Source organism: Cottoperca gobio, chromosome 19 (assembly GCF_900634415.1).
Source record: "Cottoperca gobio chromosome 19, fCotGob3.1, whole genome shotgun sequence".
NCBI lineage: Eukaryota > Metazoa > Chordata > Actinopteri > Perciformes > Bovichtidae > Cottoperca > Cottoperca gobio.
In genome coordinates, this window is record NC_041373.1 from 17,723,945 (window position 1) to 17,745,030 (window position 21,086).

Consider the following 21,086-nt stretch of genomic DNA (forward strand, 5'->3'; position numbering starts at 1 on the left):
TTTAGAAAGCATCTCCTGCAGCAAAGTGCGTTCAGATATTTGTAAAGAACATATTTAATGTAGAAACACCTGAAAAGTTGTGTTTACCTAAACACATACCGACTCTTCTCTTCTGTATTCATTGAACAGGCACATCTTGTGACTTATTTTTAGATTTTATTAACATGTTTTTGTCAAACGTCACAGTATGAAGCTGTATCGTGAACAAGTTATAATGCAACACATACTGTACTTACAGGGACAATAATAGAAAGAAGATAAATTACTGTTGTGAATGATATAGCAAACATGCATAATAATTTAATGATAACTTTTCTATAATCAAACAATTCAGAGCTGTCAAAATAAACGAGGATACATAAAACAGTTTAGTGTAAATAACTTTTCAACTCCAACAAACCACATTAGTGGCTTCAAAGCTAGAGAAAATATGAGTTTACTACTGTATGACAACGTCACATACATTTCTTCTTCTCCTTCGAACGCTTCACTGAAGCTACATAAGTATTATTATTATTATTATTATTACTATTATTATCCTACTGAGTGAAATATTCAATCGTAAGGTGCTATGCTCCATTTGAAAGTGAAATTTCTAGACATCATCATAGTATTCAGCGTACTTTCATCTTTGTACGATGCTGCACAAAACACATTTGACTGACAGAACCTGTGAGGTGGAACAGGTCAAATATGTTACATCAATACTAAATAACTAAGGATTGTGACTCCCTAGCGACGGTAGATGGACTCCGGCTGAATCTGGAGCCGGGTCTTGGTGGCCAGGGCTGCCTTGCGGGTCATGGTGGTGCAGCGGGTCAGGATCTCCTCTGTTTTGGGTCTGGGTGGCACCCGGGGAGCCACGGATGACGTCTCGCTGCCTTTGGAGCTGGCAGATCCAGTGCTCTCGAAGCTAGTGTTGGAGAGGCTGAGAGCGATTTCGCCGAGACTAGGCCGGGGGGGGGAGGCTGCAGGACTTCCTGTGCGGCCCTGATTCTGCGCTTCCTCAATTAAACTCGAGGAGGATTCGCTGCTTGAGGAGAAGTCGGAGAAGCCCGCGTCGCTCGTGTCGCTCGCGTCGGTCATGCTGCGTGCACGGGCATCATCTGCGGTTGAGGCGTCTCTCTCCATCTGTGTTTGCGACCAGGTCTCAGAGAGGACATCCAGAGATCGGGCCCTGAGGAGACGCCCGCGCTCTCCTCTGGACTGACCTGCAGACTCAGGGTGTGGGCCGTCTTCTTCGTTGATGCTGTATGGACGAAGAGTCTGAGCTTCCCTGGGGGTTGACAGGTTCAGAGTGGAGCTGTGCAGCTTTCTCTGCAGGGTGTAAAGGCCTGCTCGTGGGTTGTTGTAAGGTTGCAGGTTCATGGAGGGGATGTATCCACCTTTGCCATTGAAACTAAAGGGAGAAAGACATTTATTTAAACTTTGTTCAACAATTGCAAACTATGACAACACCCTGGATTAGTTTAGGAATGTACTTTTCTTTAATGTCTATATGAACAATAGTACGTTTGTGATGTGTTTGCATGGAAAGACAATGAAGGAGCATTCATGAAGGCGTCACCGCAGATGTATATTCCCGTTCTCTATTGTATGCAGTGCAGACAGATATGATTGTAATACCTGATAAGCCACCATCCGTTGTCAGACTTCCTCAGCACCTCCACCACAGAGCCGATGGGCACGGACACTTCGTCATTATTCTTCGCCGTGTAACTCCTCATGGCACAGTACAGGGCACCTAAAGGTCACAAAGAAGACATCGAGCTCAGTAACTGCTGCACAGTTCAGGAATGTCTACATAAAAGTGAGTTTTAGTAGAAGGGCAGAGATGCATGTTAACTTCCAACGGTTAAAGAGCGCTCCCCAGTGGTGTTTCTTTGTAAAAAAGGGATTTGAAATATGTGCACCTGGCATGTATCGATGCCAGATGTCACACCAATGTCAGGCTTAAAGCAATGAGGATAGAAACCCTTCTGGTGATAAATGATATTGACATTATGAATGCTAAATGCAACAATAAGCATGTTGTCTCTGAAAGAAGTAACGTGACTCCTACAGGGAAGCTTTTGGGGACAAGTTTTACAAACATGAATTGTGAAATACCGCCAATTTCATTGGATGTGTGAGTTTAAAGAATATATGAAGACTATTAAACTTTTAAATACTTAAAGAAGTGATAAAACTGTAAGATTGCATGATGAAATCTTTAAAAGAAGAATAATGTAGACTTTTCTTTCTTGTAAGTTTATTTACCCCTAATGTGTTTTTTTATATTAATTCTAGTTATTTATTTAAATGCATTATGTTGAGTTGTTGAGCACATTTCAATGATCTCTCTACGTGCATTCTTAAAGTAACACACACCTGCAAGCTGGAATCCAGCGTCATCCTCGGCCTCGCCGTCCAATAACTCTAAGTAGGGAGCAGGAAACCAAGCCAGAGTCTTATCTTCGTTCTCCACCAGCCACCAACCTGGAGAGGAAGAAAGAAAACACACTTTCAGCTAAACAGAAACGGGTGTGAACGTAGCTCAAGATTTGTTTGGATGATTTCCAGTAAGCAGCTGCATGAAAGCTGAAGCACTGACCTGCAGGATCTTTGATCAGCACGTCCAGCTTCTCGTTCACGGCGACCTTAAACGGACGGTTCTTGGTATCCTTTGTCTCGTATGCAGACACGCAGCAGTAAGTCTGGGTGATAAACGGGTGAGTGACGCTGCCTGCATGCTGGCGAGTCACATTCCCTCCTCCTCCGCCTGAGCCATCAGGCAGATCATCCGACATCAGGATCATGATGCTGTGTGAGAGAGAAGGTGGTTTAATAATCATAACTTCTGTTATCTTATCATCTCAACTAACGCACAGACATGACAACCAACCTGTTCTTGGTGAAGTCCGACTGCAGGTCGTGGTCTTTGGGCATGAAGAACTGTTCCAGCTCTGAGCTCTGAGTTACAGTTTGGTCGCACTTGAGCAGTTTGTCGCAGTAGCTCTCCAGGAACTTCATGCGTTGGACTGATCGCTTGGATCCTTTCTTCTGGCTGCTCTTCCTGGCCTGCCCTGGAGAGAGGAGAGGAAAACGGCTTCAAGATTAATACCAGATTTGCTGAGAAGATCATCATAATTTAGAAATAGCTAAATGTATTTTCCGTGGCTTTCTCTAAATGCTTTACGTTTTTTTCAAGAAAGATAAAAGATAAAAACATGTAAAAAGATGCTCTAATACAACATTGTACCTCAGAGGACAAACAAGCCAACTGTTTGTAAAGATATTAAACTGTAACATGTAACACATGAAATAATCTTACCTCTAAATTTGGGGATCACTCTGTCGTTTTTCCTGAAAGGGTTCATGGTAGGGAATCTCTTTTTCAGCTGCCTCTGTTTGGGGAGAAAATACATTTTTATTCATTATTATTTCTACAATATAAACATCTTATTTTGCACACAAGATGAGATTCTTTTTCTTTGGGACTTACATGAAATTTCTTGAAATCCTGGAAGGACCTGTAAACAATCACTTCAGTCTCGTCAGACCATAACACAGAGATCATGAACATCTGTGGACAGAGAAACAAAATAAAGGATGAAGGGACGAGAAATACAAACAAACACAGCAAAGATATTTAACTCTTCAGATAAATCTCTTACCTTCAGTTTGGGTAAGTCTCTGTGGACGGCTCCGATAATGCGGGCACTGATTACAAAGCGTTTATCACCAGCCATTGTGCGCGTGTTAATGTCTCAGCTCTCGCGATGAATAGCTGCTTTATTGCCCTTCAGTCTCCGGTGAACTGACTCTGCTGAGGTGCTGTTTCGGAGAGTTTGCTGCCGTAGATATACTCTCCACTCACCGGAGGCGGAGTCGTAACACACCTGAGGGCTGGAGGAAAGGATGCACACATGCAGAGGTGTGGTCAGGTTGTATCTGTGACGTGTAGCACCTGGATGAGCAACACAGACATCATGCAGGACAATGTAGCTGCGCGTGCATTCTTGCACGTATCCGTGAAAACCCCCGTAGTGATGCTTGCTGGATTCAGTTTGAACATGAACCATTTTATCGACTAGCAATAAATGATTGATAATGCAAGTTTATTTCGTGTTATAATACTTTTATTATTATTGCCCATGAAAACATTTGCAAGAGTTTTGCCCCATAGTCAGTTAATGGTCATAAATACTATATTATTATATTAAAAACATATTTTGTGACAAATTGCTTCAGCAAAGTGCATTTTAAGGACTTGTAGACATTTTGGGAAACGTACAACTTCCCTTTCTTGACAAAAGTTAGCTAACGACAAGCTAACTAGAGGATTGAGATCGCTCTGCTCGTATTAAGCTAACGTGCAGCCATGAGGTTAGCATAAAGACTGGAGAAAGTGAGAAACAGTTAGCCTCTTTCCAAAGGCAACAAAATCAGAAAAATAACTATTCCCAACTTTAAGTTTGGCCTGGCCGCACCTCGCCGCAGAATCAAAATGGCTGCCGCAGCTCTCTATTAGCGTAGCATGGCAGATCGCCGCAAACTGCACTTCGCCGCTCCCCAAAGTGAATTTGGTGTAAAAGTCTTTATACACCAGGGACGAAACACAAAGACGAAACGTAAATACTGAACATTCATTGACAATTTTTCACGTTCAAAGCTTTCAGCCCGTCGCTGCCTCAGCTCGCTTCTCTCCTGTATCTGAACAGAGGATATGCACATTCAGCGATTTTGACAATATAAAAAGGATCAAAATGATTGGAATCGTAGCAGAAAAAGCAGTTATAGCACAGACCAGTGGACAAATACACATTTATATTTAATTGTTTTTATTTTTTTACTTTTCATGATGACACTCCCCTGACCGCACGTCCCTGCATCCTTTGAGTATATGTTCATAGTTTTCTCAAGTCTATCTTCATCCAGCTCTCACATACCTACATGTATAATAAAAGCGCACAAAGAAATCCCTTCTAAAAGCAGTTTGACGTGAACGAGGAGTTATTGTATATCATGTACTCCAGGAGAGAGAAGGTCTGTAAGTAAGTCTGTTATTCTTGGAAGGGAAATGTTCCTTTTTTACTTCCTCCTATCCTATTTCTGAAAGTGCCTTGGCACCACAGTCTGCTCCTCTGCTTTAAAGATAAATGAAATGAGTAAAATCAACAATAACAACAACAAAAGCCTTTTTCTTTATTAATGCACGTTAGACAGTTAGGACACCCGAGTTTGTCCAAATTAAAAAACATGATTGACCATCTTTAGTAAATGCTAAATAGCTTTGGTGATCAAAGTCCAATACTAGTGAGATAAGTTCAATGCCATCGGCCTTTTTAACTGAAGACATTTTGGTATGAAAAAAGGTGCAAATAATTTAATTAACGTTGAATTCCATTAAGCTGCTTCAGCGTCAGGGTCCTGGTGTTGCTCACGATCATGGTCTACTGGGACACTTGAATAGAACATGGTTAATGGTGTTCCTAACACTTTTCCTACATTTTTTTCATAATTTCTTTCTTTTATCTTTTACGTTTTAAGAATAAAAACTGAACTTGCAGAATAATCTCTTTGTCAGATCATCAGCAAATACATGATTGACTGCATGTGTTGCAGACATATTTGTACAGAATGAATAATTAATTAAGGAGTAAATAAAACTTGTGTGCAAATATTTTCCTTTCCTTTCCTTTGCTGATAGACATTATGTATTGTTTCGTTGCCCCAAATAGAAATGGTGGGAATGTTTGTGATCTAATGCATCGCATTCATACATACAGTACATTCTTCAATACTACAAAGAATACATCTCGTGCCACTTCCTGAAGGTTCTTCGGGAACTGTATGACACACTCTCTCACTCACACACACACACACACACACACACTCACACTCATCAAACTGGTTTGGGGACTTTTTTTGCGTGCGTTTATGAATGACCTCACGGGCCGTACACACAAACACCCCCCAAAGACACGTAAACGCCCCCCTTTCTAAAATATTGATTCCAGCGCCCCAACCTTCTCTGAACGCCCCCTGGGGGGTGCTGCCGCCCCCATTGAGAACCCCTGGTCTACTGGGACACTTGAATAGAACATGGTTAATGGTGTTCCTAACACTTTTCCTACATTTTTTTCATAATTTCTTTCTTTTATCTTTTACGTTTTAAGAATAAAAACTGAACTTGCAGAATAATCTCTTTGTCAGATCATCAGCAAATACATGATTGACTGCATGTGTTGCAGACATCTTTGTACAGAGTGAATAATTAATTAGGGAGTAAATAAAACTTGTGTGCAAATATTTTCCTTTCCTTTCCTTTGCTGATGGACATTATGTATTGTTTCGTTACTCCAAATACAAATATTGGGAATGTTTGTGATCTAATGCATCGCATTCATACATACAGTACATTCTTCAATACTACAAAGAATACATCTCGTGCCACTTCCTGAAGGTTCTTCGGGAACTGTATGACACACTCTCTCACTCACACACACACACACACACACACACACACACACACACACACACACACACACACTCACACACACACTCATCAAACTGGTTTGGGGATTGTACACAATGTGTTAACAGTCTACCCAGAGGGCATATTTTCTCATAATACAGTGACTGGGACATCATATTTTCCTTTCTTCCTGACAATTAGTGTCACGCATAAAGCAAACAAAGGAGTTACTGTGACCTCCACGTCTATTTCCTTTAACTGCGTGGCAAATGAATGATGATAAATGTCACATTTATTGCCATATTTGTTTTTTACTCGCCACATTTACTTGAGCAAACAGAATATAATAAAATGATGTAAATCTTTAACTTACTCTTGATCTCCAGTAATAATGTGGTGAAACATTATAAAAAATCATAAAAACATTCATTAAATTGACACATAAAGCACAATTATTGAAACTGACAAAACTATTTGCACATTCTCACACTTTTTCTAAAACACTTTTATACTTTAGTCACAGAAATCTAACATGTTGTGACTTCTTTGCCTTTTCAATGCACATTTACAGTAAAGCGTTCGGTCTCGACCGGCTGTTTATCAAGTGTCTTGAGACGACTTCTGCTATGATTTGCCGCTGCATCAATAAAAACTTGCTTTTTAAATCACTTTCCTGCAGGTTAAAGCAGCAAACACGGCCGTCAGGTGTATTTACAGTAATTGTAAATTCAACAATCATTTTTGCCTCCACAAATGTTTTTGCTGTGTTTATTTACTATATTCTATTTAGAATATGATCTGCTGTGATATTCAGTGCAGAATACAACCTTTGGAAATACTCACTTTAATTGGCTTTTTATACATTATTGTATACAAGTGTTTCATTTTGCTAAATATACGAGGTCTTCTGCTACTTGTGTGTGTGTGTGTGTGTGTGTGTGGTTGTGTGAATTGTGTGTAGCGTTTTGACTAAATGAGCCCTGTGCTTAAGAAATCGTAAAACAAAAATGTAAAAAAACGTTTCTGTGACCTGGAACAATCGGCATCATATCTCTTCTCCAGAGATGTTTTGATGGATGTTGTTGCCTTAAGCAGATAAGCACTAAAATAAACTCTTTATTTGGAGACTCAGCTCACTACACTTAGCCTATCACTGATGAACGCAGGGAAAGCACCTGAATCACACGTTTAAATATGATCTTCTCCGTCAACTCCGACTACTGTTGTTTACACGCATTGCTTAATCATAACCCAGGCTCAAAGGAACAAAGGCTAATGCTGTAAAGGCTAATGCTATAATTTCTCTGCCGTGACTCAATGTTCCATCATCGCACACACTGTAATTATTAAAACATGGATACGACTCACCTTACAACTTCATACATTGTGTCACTTTGGAAATCTCAAAAGTTCCTCTGACATCTCTGAATGTTTTGAGAATTCTGTTTTTGTGTGCAAACGTTGTATGACATTAAATCCTGAAACACTTAAAGGTGGAAGAAATTCTGAAATGTTTCAAAAAGTTGATTTTATTTTGATAACGACACAATGAGGTTGCAGTAAGGCACACACAACTTTAGCTCAATGCTAACATCTGTATGCTAACATAATCACAATGCTGACATCTGTATCCTAACATACTCACAATGCTAACATCTGTATGCTAACATTGTCACAATGTTAACATCTGTATGCTAACATGCTCAAAATGCTGACATCTGTATGCTAACATGCTCACAATGCTGACATCTGTATGCTAATATGCTCACAATGCTGACATCTGTATGCTAACATGCTCACAATGCTGACATCTGTATGCTAACATGCTCACAATGCTGACATCTGTATGCTAACATGCTCACGATGCTGACATCTGTATGCTAACATGCTCACAATGCTGACATCTGTATGCTAACTTGTTCACGATGCTGATATATGTATGCTAATATGCTCAAAATGCTAAAATCTGTATGCTAACATGTTCAGGATGCTGACATCTGTATGCTAACATGCTCACGAGGCTGACATATGTATGCTAATATGCTCACAATGCTGACTTCTGTATGCTAACATGCTCACGAGGCTGACATATGTATGCTAATATGCTCACAATGCTGACTTCTGTATGCTAACATGCTCACAATGCTGACATATGTATGCTAACATGCTCACCATGTTAACATCTGCATGTGAACATTCTCACCATGTTAACATCTGCATGCTAACATGCTCACAATGCTGACATCTGTATGCTGACATGCTCACAATGCTGACATATGTATGCTAACATGCTCACAATGCTAACATCTGTATGCTAAGATGCTCACAATGCTAATATGCTGATGTTTGGAAGTGTTCACCATGTTTTTAGTTCAGCATGCGAACATTTGCTAATTAGTGTTAGATATAAAAGGTTGGCTACTGCAAATGCTCTTGTTTTTTTCTGGTATTTGATCATAAAGCAAAGTATTGGATAAAATAAATGATGATGGCGCTATTTGAAAAGTTAATGGATTATTACAACCTGTGGGGTAAATGGCTATGTGCACCAAATTTCAGGCTGTCCATCTTGTGTTTATTTATTTTTTTAATGAGCTTTGTGCAGCATTTAGATGTGAATACAGTGATCTGTCAAGTCAACCCCTGCAGACATGCTGCCTCTGGCTGGAAAAATCTTATCCTTTGTCTTCATATGCAACAACATTAGGAAAGAAACACACCCACATACTCACCTGTCAGCACTGATGGATGTGAATGTTTGATGAGGGTCCCTATTCTAATTGCCAAAGACTATTCACATTTTTCATATAATATTCTTAACTTGTAAGATCTCAGATTAGCTCATTTGTATCTGTTTTAAATGTATTTTTAAAGACATTTTTATTCATTTATTTTCTTAAAGCTTTTATTAGGTTTTGTTTTTCCCCCCATGTGTTTAGTGTATTTTTAACCAATCTTTTGACTTCTTATGGTTTATATTTACAGGCTCCAGTGGCGCAATCGGTCAGCGCGCGGTACTTATAAGACAGTAATCTGCAGAGTGATGCCGAGGCTGTGAGTTCAAGCCTCACCTGGAGCAGAGTAGTTTTAGGGTGAAGATCACTCTGTAGGTGTTCTGGTACCTGTTACCTGATCACATCTATAGTCGCTGCTCCTAATTATGGGATGGTTTAAATTCATTATTGTTACTTGTTGCTATTAATCCCCATTAAATCATGACCAAAACAAAACGTGGCCAGAGATTTAGAAAGCATCTCCTGCAGCAAAGTGCGTTCAGATATTTGTAAAGAACATATTTAATGTAGAAACACCTGAAAAGTTGTGTTTACCTAAACACATACCGACTCTTCTCTTCTGTATTCATTGAACAGGCACATCTTGTGACTTATTTTTAGATTTTATTAACATGTTTTTGTCAAACGTCACAGTATGAAGCTGTATCGTGAACAAGTTATAATGCAACACATACTGTACTTACAGGGACAATAATAGAAAGAAGATAAATTACTGTTGTGAATGATATAGCAAACATGCATAATAATTTAATGATAACTTTTCTATAATCAAACAATCAAGCTAATAAACGAGGATACATAAAACAGTTTAGTGTAAATAACTTTTCAACTCCAACAAACCACATTAGTGGCTTCAAAGCTAGAGAAAATATGAGTTTACTACTGTATGACAACGTCACATACATTTCTTCTTCTCCTTCGAACGCTTCACTGAAGCTACATAAGTATTATTATTATTATTATTATTATTATTACTATTATTATCCTACTGAGTGAAATATTCAATCGTAAGGTGCTATGCTCCATTTGAAAGTGAAATTTCTAGACATCATCATAGTATTCAGCGTACTTTCATCTTTGTACGATGCTGCACAAAACACATTTGACTGACAGAACCTGTGAGGTGGAACAGGTCAAATATGTTACATCAATACTAAATAACTAAGGATTGTGACTCCCTAGCGACGGTAGATGGACTCCGGCTGAATCTGGAGCCGGGTCTTGGTGGCCAGGGCTGCCTTGCGGGTCATGGTGGTGCAGCGGGTCAGGATCTCCTCTGTTTTGGGTCTGGGTGGCACCCGGGGAGCCACGGATGACGTCTCGCTGCCTTTGGAGCTGGCAGATCCAGTGCTCTCGAAGCTAGTGTTGGAGAGGCTGAGAGCGATTTCGCCGAGACTAGGCCGGGGGGGGGAGGCTGCAGGACTTCCTGTGCGGCCCTGATTCTGCGCTTCCTCAATTAAACTCGAGGAGGATTCGCTGCTTGAGGAGAAGTCGGAGAAGCCCGCGTCGCTCGTGTCGCTCGCGTCGGTCATGCTGCGTGCACGGGCATCATCTGCGGTTGAGGCGTCTCTCTCCATCTGTGTTTGCGACCAGGTCTCAGAGAGGACATCCAGAGATCGGGCCCTGAGGAGACGCCCGCGCTCTCCTCTGGACTGACCTGCAGACTCAGGGTGTGGGCCGTCTTCTTCGTTGATGCTGTATGGACGAAGAGTCTGAGCTTCCCTGGGGGTTGACAGGTTCAGAGTGGAGCTGTGCAGCTTTCTCTGCAGGGTGTAAAGGCCTGCTCGTGGGTTGTTGTAAGGTTGCAGGTTCATGGAGGGGATGTATCCACCTTTGCCATTGAAACTAAAGGGAGAAAGACATTTATTTAAACTTTGTTCAACAATTGCAAACTATGACAACACCCTGGATTAGTTTAGGAATGTACTTTTCTTTAATGTCTATATGAACAATAGTACGTTTGTGATGTGTTTGCATGGAAAGACAATGAAGGAGCATTCATGAAGGCGTCACCGCAGATGTATATTCCCGTTCTCTATTGTATGCAGTGCAGACAGATATGATTGTAATACCTGATAAGCCACCATCCGTTGTCAGACTTCCTCAGCACCTCCACCACAGAGCCGATGGGCACGGACACTTCGTCATTATTCTTCGCCGTGTAACTCCTCATGGCACAGTACAGGGCACCTAAAGGTCACAAAGAAGACATCGAGCTCAGTAACTGCTGCACAGTTCAGGAATGTCTACATAAAAGTGAGTTTTAGTAGAAGGGCAGAGATGCATGTTAACTTCCAACGGTTAAAGAGCGCTCCCCAGTGGTGTTTCTTTGTAAAAAAGGGATTTGAAATATGTGCACCTGGCATGTATCGATGCCAGATGTCACACCAATGTCAGGCTTAAAGCAATGAGGATAGAAACCCTTCTGGTGATAAATGATATTGACATTATGAATGCTAAATGCAACAATAAGCATGTTGTCTCTGAAAGAAGTAACGTGACTCCTACAGGGAAGCTTTTGGGGACAAGTTTTACAAACATGAATTGTGAAATACCGCCAATTTCATTGGATGTGTGAGTTTAAAGAATATATGAAGACTATTAAACTTTTAAATACTTAAAGAAGTGATAAAACTGTAAGATTGCATGATGAAATCTTTAAAAGAAGAATAATGTAGACTTTTCTTTCTTGTAAGTTTATTTACCCCTAATGTGTTTTTTTATATTAATTCTAGTTATTTATTTAAATGCATTATGTTGAGTTGTTGAGCACATTTCAATGATCTCTCTACGTGCATTCTTAAAGTAACACACACCTGCAAGCTGGAATCCAGCGTCATCCTCGGCCTCGCCGTCCAATAACTCTAAGTAGGGAGCAGGAAACCAAGCCAGAGTCTTATCTTCGTTCTCCTACCAGCCACCAACCTGGAGAGGAAGAAAGAAAACACACTTTCAGCTAAACAGAAACGGGTGTGAACGTAGCTCAAGATTTGTTTGGATGATTTCCAGTAAGCAGCTGCATGAAAGCTGAAGCACTGACCTGCAGGATCTTTGATCAGCACGTCCAGCTTCTCGTTCACGGCGACCTTAAACGGACGGTTCTTGGTATCCTTTGTCTCGTATGCAGACACGCAGCAGTAAGTCTGGGTGATAAACGGGTGAGTGACGCTGCCTGCATGCTGGCGAGTCACATTCCCTCCTCCTCCGCCTGAGCCATCAGGCAGATCATCCGACATCAGGATCATGATGCTGTGTGAGAGAGAAGGTGGTTTAATAATCATAACTTCTGTTATCTTATCATCTCAACTAACGCACAGACATGACAACCAACCTGTTCTTGGTGAAGTCCGACTGCAGGTCGTGGTCTTTGGGCATGAAGAACTGTTCCAGCTCTGAGCTCTGAGTTACAGTTTGGTCGCACTTGAGCAGTTTGTCGCAGTAGCTCTCCAGGAACTTCATGCGTTGGACTGATCGCTTGGATCCTTTCTTCTGGCTGCTCTTCCTGGCCTGCCCTGGAGAGAGGAGAGGAAAACGGCTTCAAGATTAATACCAGATTTGCTGAGAAGATCATCATAATTTAGAAATAGCTAAATGTATTTTCCGTGGCTTTCTCTAAATGCTTTACGTTTTTTTCAAGAAAGATAAAAGATAAAAACATGTAAAAAGATGCTCTAATACAACATTGTACCTCAGAGGACAAACAAGCCAACTGTTTGTAAAGATATTAAACTGTAACATGTAACACATGAAATAATCTTACCTCTAAATTTGGGGATCACTCTGTCGTTTTTCCTGAAAGGGTTCATGGTAGGGAATCTCTTTTTCAGCTGCCTCTGTTTGGGGAGAAAATACATTTTTATTCATTATTATTTCTACAATATAAACATCTTATTTTGCACACAAGATGAGATTCTTTTTCTTTGGGACTTACATGAAATTTCTTGAAATCCTGGAAGGACCTGTAAACAATCACTTCAGTCTCGTCAGACCATAACACAGAGATCATGAACATCTGTGGACAGAGAAACACAATAAAGGATGAAGGGACGAGAAATACAAACAAACACAGCAAAGATATTTAACTCTTCAGATAAATCTCTTACCTTCAGTTTGGGTAAGTCTCTGTGGACGGCTCCGATAATGCGGGCACTGATTACAAAGCGTTTATCACCAGCCATTGTGCGCGTGTTAATGTCTCAGCTCTCGCGATGAATAGCTGCTTTATTGCCCTTCAGTCTCCGGTGAACTGACTCTGCTGAGGTGCTGTTTCGGAGAGTTTGCTGCCGTAGATATACTCTCCACTCACCGGAGGCGGAGTCGTAACACACCTGAGGGCTGGAGGAAAGGATGCACACATGCAGAGGTGTGGTCAGGTTGTATCTGTGACGTGTAGCACCTGGATGAGCAACACAGACATCATGCAGGACAATGTAGCTGCGCGTGCATTCTTGCACGTATCCGTGAAAACCCCCGTAGTGATGCTTGCTGGATTCAGTTTGAACATGAACCATTTTATCGACTAGCAATAAATGATTGATAATGCAAGTTTATTTCGTGTTATAATACTTTTATTATTATTGCCCATGAAAACATTTGCAAGAGTTTTGCCCCATAGTCAGTTAATGGTCATAAATACTATATTATCATATTAAAAACATATTTTGTGACAAATTGCTTCAGCAAAGTGCATTTTAAGGACTAAGTAGACATTTTGGGAAACGTACAACTTCCCTTTCTTGACAAAAGTTAGCTAACGACAAGCTAACTAGAGGATTGAGATCGCTCTGCTCGTATTAAGCTAACGTGCAGCCATGAGGTTAGCATAAAGACTGGAGAAAGGGAGAAACAGTTAGCCTCTTTCCAAAGGCAACAAAATCAGAAAAATAACTATTCCCAACTTTAAGTTTGGCCCGGCCGCACCTCGCCGCAGAATCAAAATGGCTGCCGCAGCTCTCTATTGCCATAGCATGGCAGATCGCCGCAAACTGCACTTCTCTGCTCCCCAAAGTGAATTTGGTGTAAAAGTCTTTATACACCAGGGACGAAACACAAAAACGAAACGTAAATACTGAACATTCATTGACAATTTTTCACGTTCAAAGCTTTCACACCAAGGTCGACATGGATTTACTGTGTGTATGTTCAACAGAAATAATAGATATAACAATATCACTTCCATACTTTATGTATATTGTCTTTGTAATCTTCATCTTGTTTTTCAAAGAGGACACTATTTTGTGAGACCAAATGGATCAGTGGATCAATATCTGTGATATCTGTAGGCCTATGGCGTGTATAGGCACAGAGATAGATGGGTTAGAATTTTTAATTGACGTGCAATTGCCTTGCCAGTCTAGCTGTTTAACTGTTTCCAGTCTTAACGCTAAGCTAAGTGTCGTGGTAATTAAAAAATAAATCACCTTCTGGCAAGAAATGAACAAATATAGAAGTTATAGGTGAGTCAGAAGTGTTTAACAGAACTCATTCCTTTTCAGCTGAAAGGACAGATAACCTGTCTGTGGTATTTACCTGACCATGCATAACAAGAAATACAAGTCTTTTATACAGCAGATATGCATAGGGAGGATCACAGGTAATACACATTTCTATCTACCAAATGGGAACAAAAGGAACAGAGAGACCACACATGTTAATTACAACTGTTAACATCAGCCCAAGAAGAGTGGTAGATATTGTAACACTGTAGGGGCAGGAGGCATTCCCATGTTGGATTATAGATATAGATAGAAAGATAGATACTTTATTCATCCCCAGGGAAATTTAGGACATTAACCTCACAATGAACAAACAACAGACCTAGTTACAGTCATGACAGACAATTTCACCACGACTAAAAGTGCGGTCAACATTGACGACTTGTCTGAGGTCCCTCACTATTTGAGGTTTTCTCATAAATATGACGTTGGCCTCATGAGGAATGCGGAGCATCTGACAATCCACCCAAAGTCTGATATCATATAAAACAAGAAATACAAGTCACTCAATACACATTTCTGTCTTCTAGGTGGGAACAAAAAGCACAGGGAGATCACACGTGTTAATTACAACTGTTAACATCTGTCTTCTAATCGCCTGACTGGTCAATGTGGCACCTTAATCTCTGTCAAATGCTACCAGACACAGGGCTAGTGACTCAGGCCCAACAACTTTATAAAGATAAAATATAAGAAGACTATATGATGCATCTCCACGACACTAAGCTAACAGTCTCCTGGCTGTAGCTTCCTAACAGACAGACGTGAGAGTGGTATACTCATGTAACGCTCTGCATTTCCTTCTTCCTTCAGCTGTTCTATAGGAAGAGCCTTTTTCTTATAACACAGGTACATCTTTCAACTTTTATTTTTGACGCACCAGTTAAAAACAAAGCTATTTATGTGAAGCAAGCAAACATGTTATTACTTTCTCAAGAATGTATTACGTAAGCTGCTGCCTTCTTCAATCGCTTCCTGGCATCTCCTGCATCCTCAACTCCCATAATGAAAACTTGTTTTGCACGTGCAAAAATCATCTGACAGCAATATCCCTTATCAGGAGCAAGTGTGGAGAGCTGTGTGTGTACGTGTTGAGACTGACTAAATAAGGGCGTGTGTGTGTGTGTGGGGGTTTGGGAGGGGATGGGGGTTGGGGAGAACAGGTGTTTCTTCAAAGTGAGGATTGCAGGAGAGGTCCAGAGTCGAAGGGGGTTATCCCGACCACTCATCAGATGGACGTGGGTGTGGAGTCCTTGTCTGAAGAGATGCCAGGATTTTATCGCACACGCTCACATAAACACACGTACACACACACGTACACACACACACACACACACACACACACACGTACACACACACACACACACACACACACACACACACACACACACAGCGTTATGGTGTAAAAGGTCAGGACTGTTCAGGTTTGTGTACGACCTGAGGAGATGTCAACACCTGTGTGTAAAGCCACATGAGGTTTCCCACAGTGAACAATTGAGTACCTGTGGATTCTTTTGAGCATCTGTTAATGACACAATACATAGCGTGTGTGTGTGTGTGGGAACACCCTAAAACAGACATGGGAACGCAGTCATTGAATACCAAAACAGTCGGCTAAGGATACAATCACACAATGCTCACAAATCGTATCGTGACAGCACATCATAAAATAGATTCATAAAAATGAATTCATTATAATTAAAAACTGTGTGGAGATGTATGGGCTTAATTCATGGCATGCAACATGGCATGTTGCATCGTTGAAGGCAAGTCACTGTGATAAACCTTGAGGGCATCCTTTCAATGCACATTCAAATATGTTTATGAAAACATATGTCCTCAACGTTTCTCACAGTGACTTGCCTTCAACGATGCACCAGCTGGTGCTGGAAAGGATTTGGTCTCAGAGTTTGTCTCTGCATTTTGTGAAATAACTGCTGCACAATGATTGTTGTTTCAAACCATCATGAAAACTGTGCATACAAAGAATTACTTCCTTCATAAATCAGTCATGATTACTGAAATCTCATGACTTGGTTGTGCACGTGCCTCAACACCATGGAGATTATTTATATCATAGATGATAACAAATGTCAGAACTCTATCAGCTATGCAGTGGGTCTGTGTGCCAATCATTTTTTATAGCTATGACTAATGGCTCCATCTGTCAAATAAAAATGCCGTTGAAAAACAAACCTTTTCTACCAGGACATTTCACATGGCACCACGGACCATCTGTCTTGTTTGATTTGGACTCGCTTCACAATCACGTCTTTGTTTGGGTTTCCATGAAACTGACACAAGTGATCCAGGTGCACTGCACATAGCTTTCGTTTTCCTCTAACTCTCCTGGATCTTTACAGAAATATGAGTTTTTACATCGTGCAAAATTCACTGGATGAAAACAAAAACTTGGGCAAATTAACCTGATGTCAAATATTACAGATGAACCCTTAGGAGTCGACCGTCCCGCATAAAAACAACAGTCCGGCCAACATTGCCGGCTGCTTCTGTTTAAAGTAGTGGCTTCAACCTCCAAGCCGGTCTTTGTTTCATGCTGAAAAACAAGACATTCACATGCTAAACATTAATGGGGTTTAGTTAGGCAGAATCCAAAGAATGCAAAAACGGCCAAATTAGCCTCCAAAGGGTTTTTATTTAAAAGTGACTGATTACAAGGAGGGAGAAAAGAGAAAATAATGTCTTCCTTGTCAAGCCTTTTGTACTACCTTCCAGTAACTTGTGGTCTCTTGTGTCTATTTGTCTGGGGACACGATAGCGACGTGACGTTAGGCACACAAACGTTGCAAGAGACGGAGGAAGTTTGATAAAGGATCTTTGGGAAATACCGGAGACTGTAACTTCATATTTGCTTTTGATTCAGACATGCGGCATAATGCTTTTATGTTGATGGTTATTTTCGTACTGGAGACGACATATTCTTCAGGAATTCATATCATTATTCAATCTGTGATAAAATACAGATACTGTATATCTCTAAATGCAAAAACAGAACAGAGACTGTTTGTTGCGCAGATTGGCCACTAGCCAAAGAAATACTGATAAGTTAAAAACAATACTAGTAAGCCATAAAAGCCCTTGTGTAAAACCTCTATTACAAGCTGCAGACGTGAACCTTTATCTTTTATCTTTATTCATTGATGCAATTATATTATTTGTTTGTTTGAAGGGTGTCCAGTTATCTGCACATGCAGCTTCTGAGAAGGGTTATCACAAGTAGAGGGAAGTAGTCGTGCAGTAATAAAGATCCCTGTGACCATATCTTTACAGCCACCGTCGGGAAATCACACCTTCTGCACAACGACAACAAAGTTAAACGTGTTTCTGCGTTCATTGTCCCTGTTACACCCTCTGGGGAAACGTGAGTCACCCGACAACAGAATAGGCAATGACCTAACTCACAGTTACTGTAAATGTTTTAGCAATATTTAGTTTAATCTTTATCTGTTATGTTTTTGGTACTTTTTTTGTCCTCGGTTATAAGAGGTGTAATTCGGCAGTCTTCTGTCAAGACATTTGTTTGTGTTGTGCAATCTCTGACACCGCAAACAATTACAATTATAAATAATAGATAATGACGACATCCAACTTATCCCTCAAAATATCCACAGACTAAACCAGACGTGTCGCGACCGGTTTGCCTGTTTTCCGATGTGTCATCTTGTCTTTATATATATATTTGTAGCTTTTCTTTAACTTTTAAGGGATTTAGTTTAATAATGCTGATGCTCTTATTTCTAATGGATCAACTGCTGGTATTACACAACCTAACATGTATTAACATGAATAAGCAAACCTGTTCTTCTGGAAGTTTATGTTAGAAGTCCAACACAATTTGATTGTATTAGAGTTTGTGAAAAGTGATGTTCAGCATGCTGCAAAGAGTGTGGAGCGTTGACGCACGTGCCCCATATGGCTGCAACTGGTTGGTTCCAACCGGGGACCTTTGTTGCATGTCACACTCCTGCGCCTGTTTGTCGTTGAAGAAAAATGCTAACGTCAGCACGGCAATAGTTTTACAATGTCAATGCTAACATGCTGAGGATGTTAAGGCCCTGTCACACATATCCGTATGGCAGAAACGTGTGCTGGCGTATATGAACATTTGTCCAAATACGTCCAACTTTTCATCGGATTGGAAAAGATATAAAACATATACAGATACGCATGTCTAACCTGTTGATATCGCATCACTTACTTATACAAAATGTATCAGACGAATACCCAACGAATGCATAACGTGTACAAAAATATGGCGTATACAAAATATCGGCTACACGCTGGTTTACGTTGATATATATATATAATAATATATATTATAATATATACATAATATCTACGTAAATACAGTACGTGAATACTTACCTACGTAAATACAGTACGTGAATACTTACCTACGTAAATACAGTACTACAGTAATACCGTACGTAATACTTACCTACGTGAATACAGTACGTGAATACTTACCTACGTAAATACAGTACGTGAATACTTACCTACGTGAATACAGTATGTGAATACTTACCTACGTAAATACAGTACGTGAATACTTACCTACGTGAATACAGTACGTGAATACTTACCTACGTAAATACAGTACGTGAATACTTACCTACGTGAATACAGTACGTGAATACTTACCTACGTAAATACAGTATGTGAATACTTACCTACGTAAATACAGTACGTGAATACTTACCTACGTAAATATAGTACGTGAATACTTAGTTTTGCAAATCGAGGATTACCTTCTAGACACAACTAAAGTTAAAGGATCACACATTTCATTCACCCTGAAGGGAACAGGATGCCTGTTCTAAATTTAACCCCCGTACTTTTACCTTTCCTTGATGAATACTTGTGCAGGTTTTGTCTCGTGCCCCTCCTGTTATTTATCACATTATTTTACTGCTTTAAGATGAGAATCTTATCTGGAGTAACTTAAAACGAGTGCAATGTTCAAGGTGATGTCGAGAAAGCAAAGTAAAGCAGCCTGTTCCAAAAACCACATCCTTTTGTTTCTGGCATAACTCTGGTTTCTGGCATGATACTCTACCAAAATAGTTGGTTTTGTATTATTGGGCTGCTGCCAAGTCATTTTTTATCTGCAATCGCAGCTGCACCTGCTTTCTTCTAAGCCTTTAAAAGTGAAACGAGTAAACAGTACACAGTGTAGAGTTCGTGCAGGAAGAGATGTCTTTGTGTTGATCCACATTCCAATCTGAGACATAAGTGCACATAAAGTACACACAAGTTAAATATAATTCATGTGCATTAGCATAATCATAATCTTCATATGAGCAACAGATAGCTTTATAGACATGACATGCAGCACACTAAAACAATTACCGGTAGCTTTTTATTTCTTTATTTATTTCCTTTTGGCGACCGGGTCTAAAGGTTTATTCTGCAAAAAATACATTTTAATATTAAAAATGTTTTTTTTCTTTGGTTCTTTCTGTAGTAAAGCCTATTTCCGCGTAAAAAAAAAAATCATAATTCATAATTGATTTTTTTATCTCATAATTTACATTTTTTAATCTCGGAATTATGACTTTTTATCTCACACTTGAGACTTTCCATGGGGATATATATATATATATATATATATATATATTTTTACGTGCAAATAGGCTTCCATAGGCACAAGACCAAAGATAGTAACAAGCTAAGCATCCTGGTGGAAACTTTGGCGTCCAGCACTTTGATTGTGAACCTTTAAAAAGCGTGAATAAAGGAAATGGCCATGTGGGGAAATTTCAAAAGCAAAGAGTCATCTTGAAGCTGTCGGGTGGTGGTGGTGGTGGCCTAGAGGTCTTGTGGTGTGGCTTCCAAATACAACACCAGATGGTTATCAGTTAAATACCAGAGCTGCCAACATTGTGCCCCTGAGCAAGGTGCTTAACCCCGAGTTGCTCCAGGGGTCATTGTAAGTCCCTCTGGATAACAGCGCCTGCTAAATGACCTGTGATGTCATGTTTTCAGCCACGGCTAAACGGATGGCATCTTGCTGCAAAACGATGACTTTGGTCCAGACTGAAATATGTCTACAACTACTACATGGAATTGACATTATAATTAGCCCAGAGATCCACGGTGCCCAGAGGATGAATCCTAGCAACTTTGGTGGTCGCCATATTCTTCCCTCTAGCGCCACCAAGCGGCCGAACCTTCCACTTGTTTAATATCTCAACAGCAACTTCTGGATGGATTGGAACAAAGGAGACATTGCTGATCCTCTGGCGTCACCGTGTGGTTTCAGAGTGAAATGTCTCAATAACAGTGAGATGGATGAAATCTGCTACACACCTTTAC

General features: G+C 40.3%; 1 protein-coding gene, 1 non-coding gene and 1 pseudogene across 2 annotated transcripts; 1 reads left to right on the forward strand and 2 right to left on the reverse strand.

Annotated features, from left to right (window-relative positions):
* Window positions 1-145: 145 nt before the first annotated feature.
* On the reverse strand, window positions 146-3,917 carry LOC115024649 (NADPH oxidase organizer 1-like). The gene is made up of 8 exons (XM_029456417.1): window positions 3,657-3,917; window positions 3,485-3,565; window positions 3,314-3,386; window positions 2,885-3,065; window positions 2,594-2,802; window positions 2,371-2,478; window positions 1,627-1,744; window positions 146-1,399 (listed from the first exon to the last, which is right to left on the reverse strand). Exons 1-8 carry the CDS (start codon window positions 3,729-3,731, stop codon window positions 733-735), a joined length of 1,512 nt encoding a protein of 503 aa, XP_029312277.1. The 5' UTR covers window positions 3,732-3,917; the 3' UTR covers window positions 146-732.
* Window positions 3,918-9,445: 5,528 nt separating this feature from the next.
* trnai-uau (transfer RNA isoleucine (anticodon UAU)) lies at window positions 9,446-9,539 on the forward strand. Its single transcript has 2 exons — window positions 9,446-9,483; window positions 9,504-9,539. It is a non-coding gene; the product is annotated as a tRNA-Ile (tRNA).
* Window positions 9,540-9,847: 308 nt separating this feature from the next.
* Window positions 9,848-13,625, reverse strand: LOC115024652 (NADPH oxidase organizer 1-like; annotated as a pseudogene).
* Window positions 13,626-21,086: the final 7,461 nt, after the last annotated feature.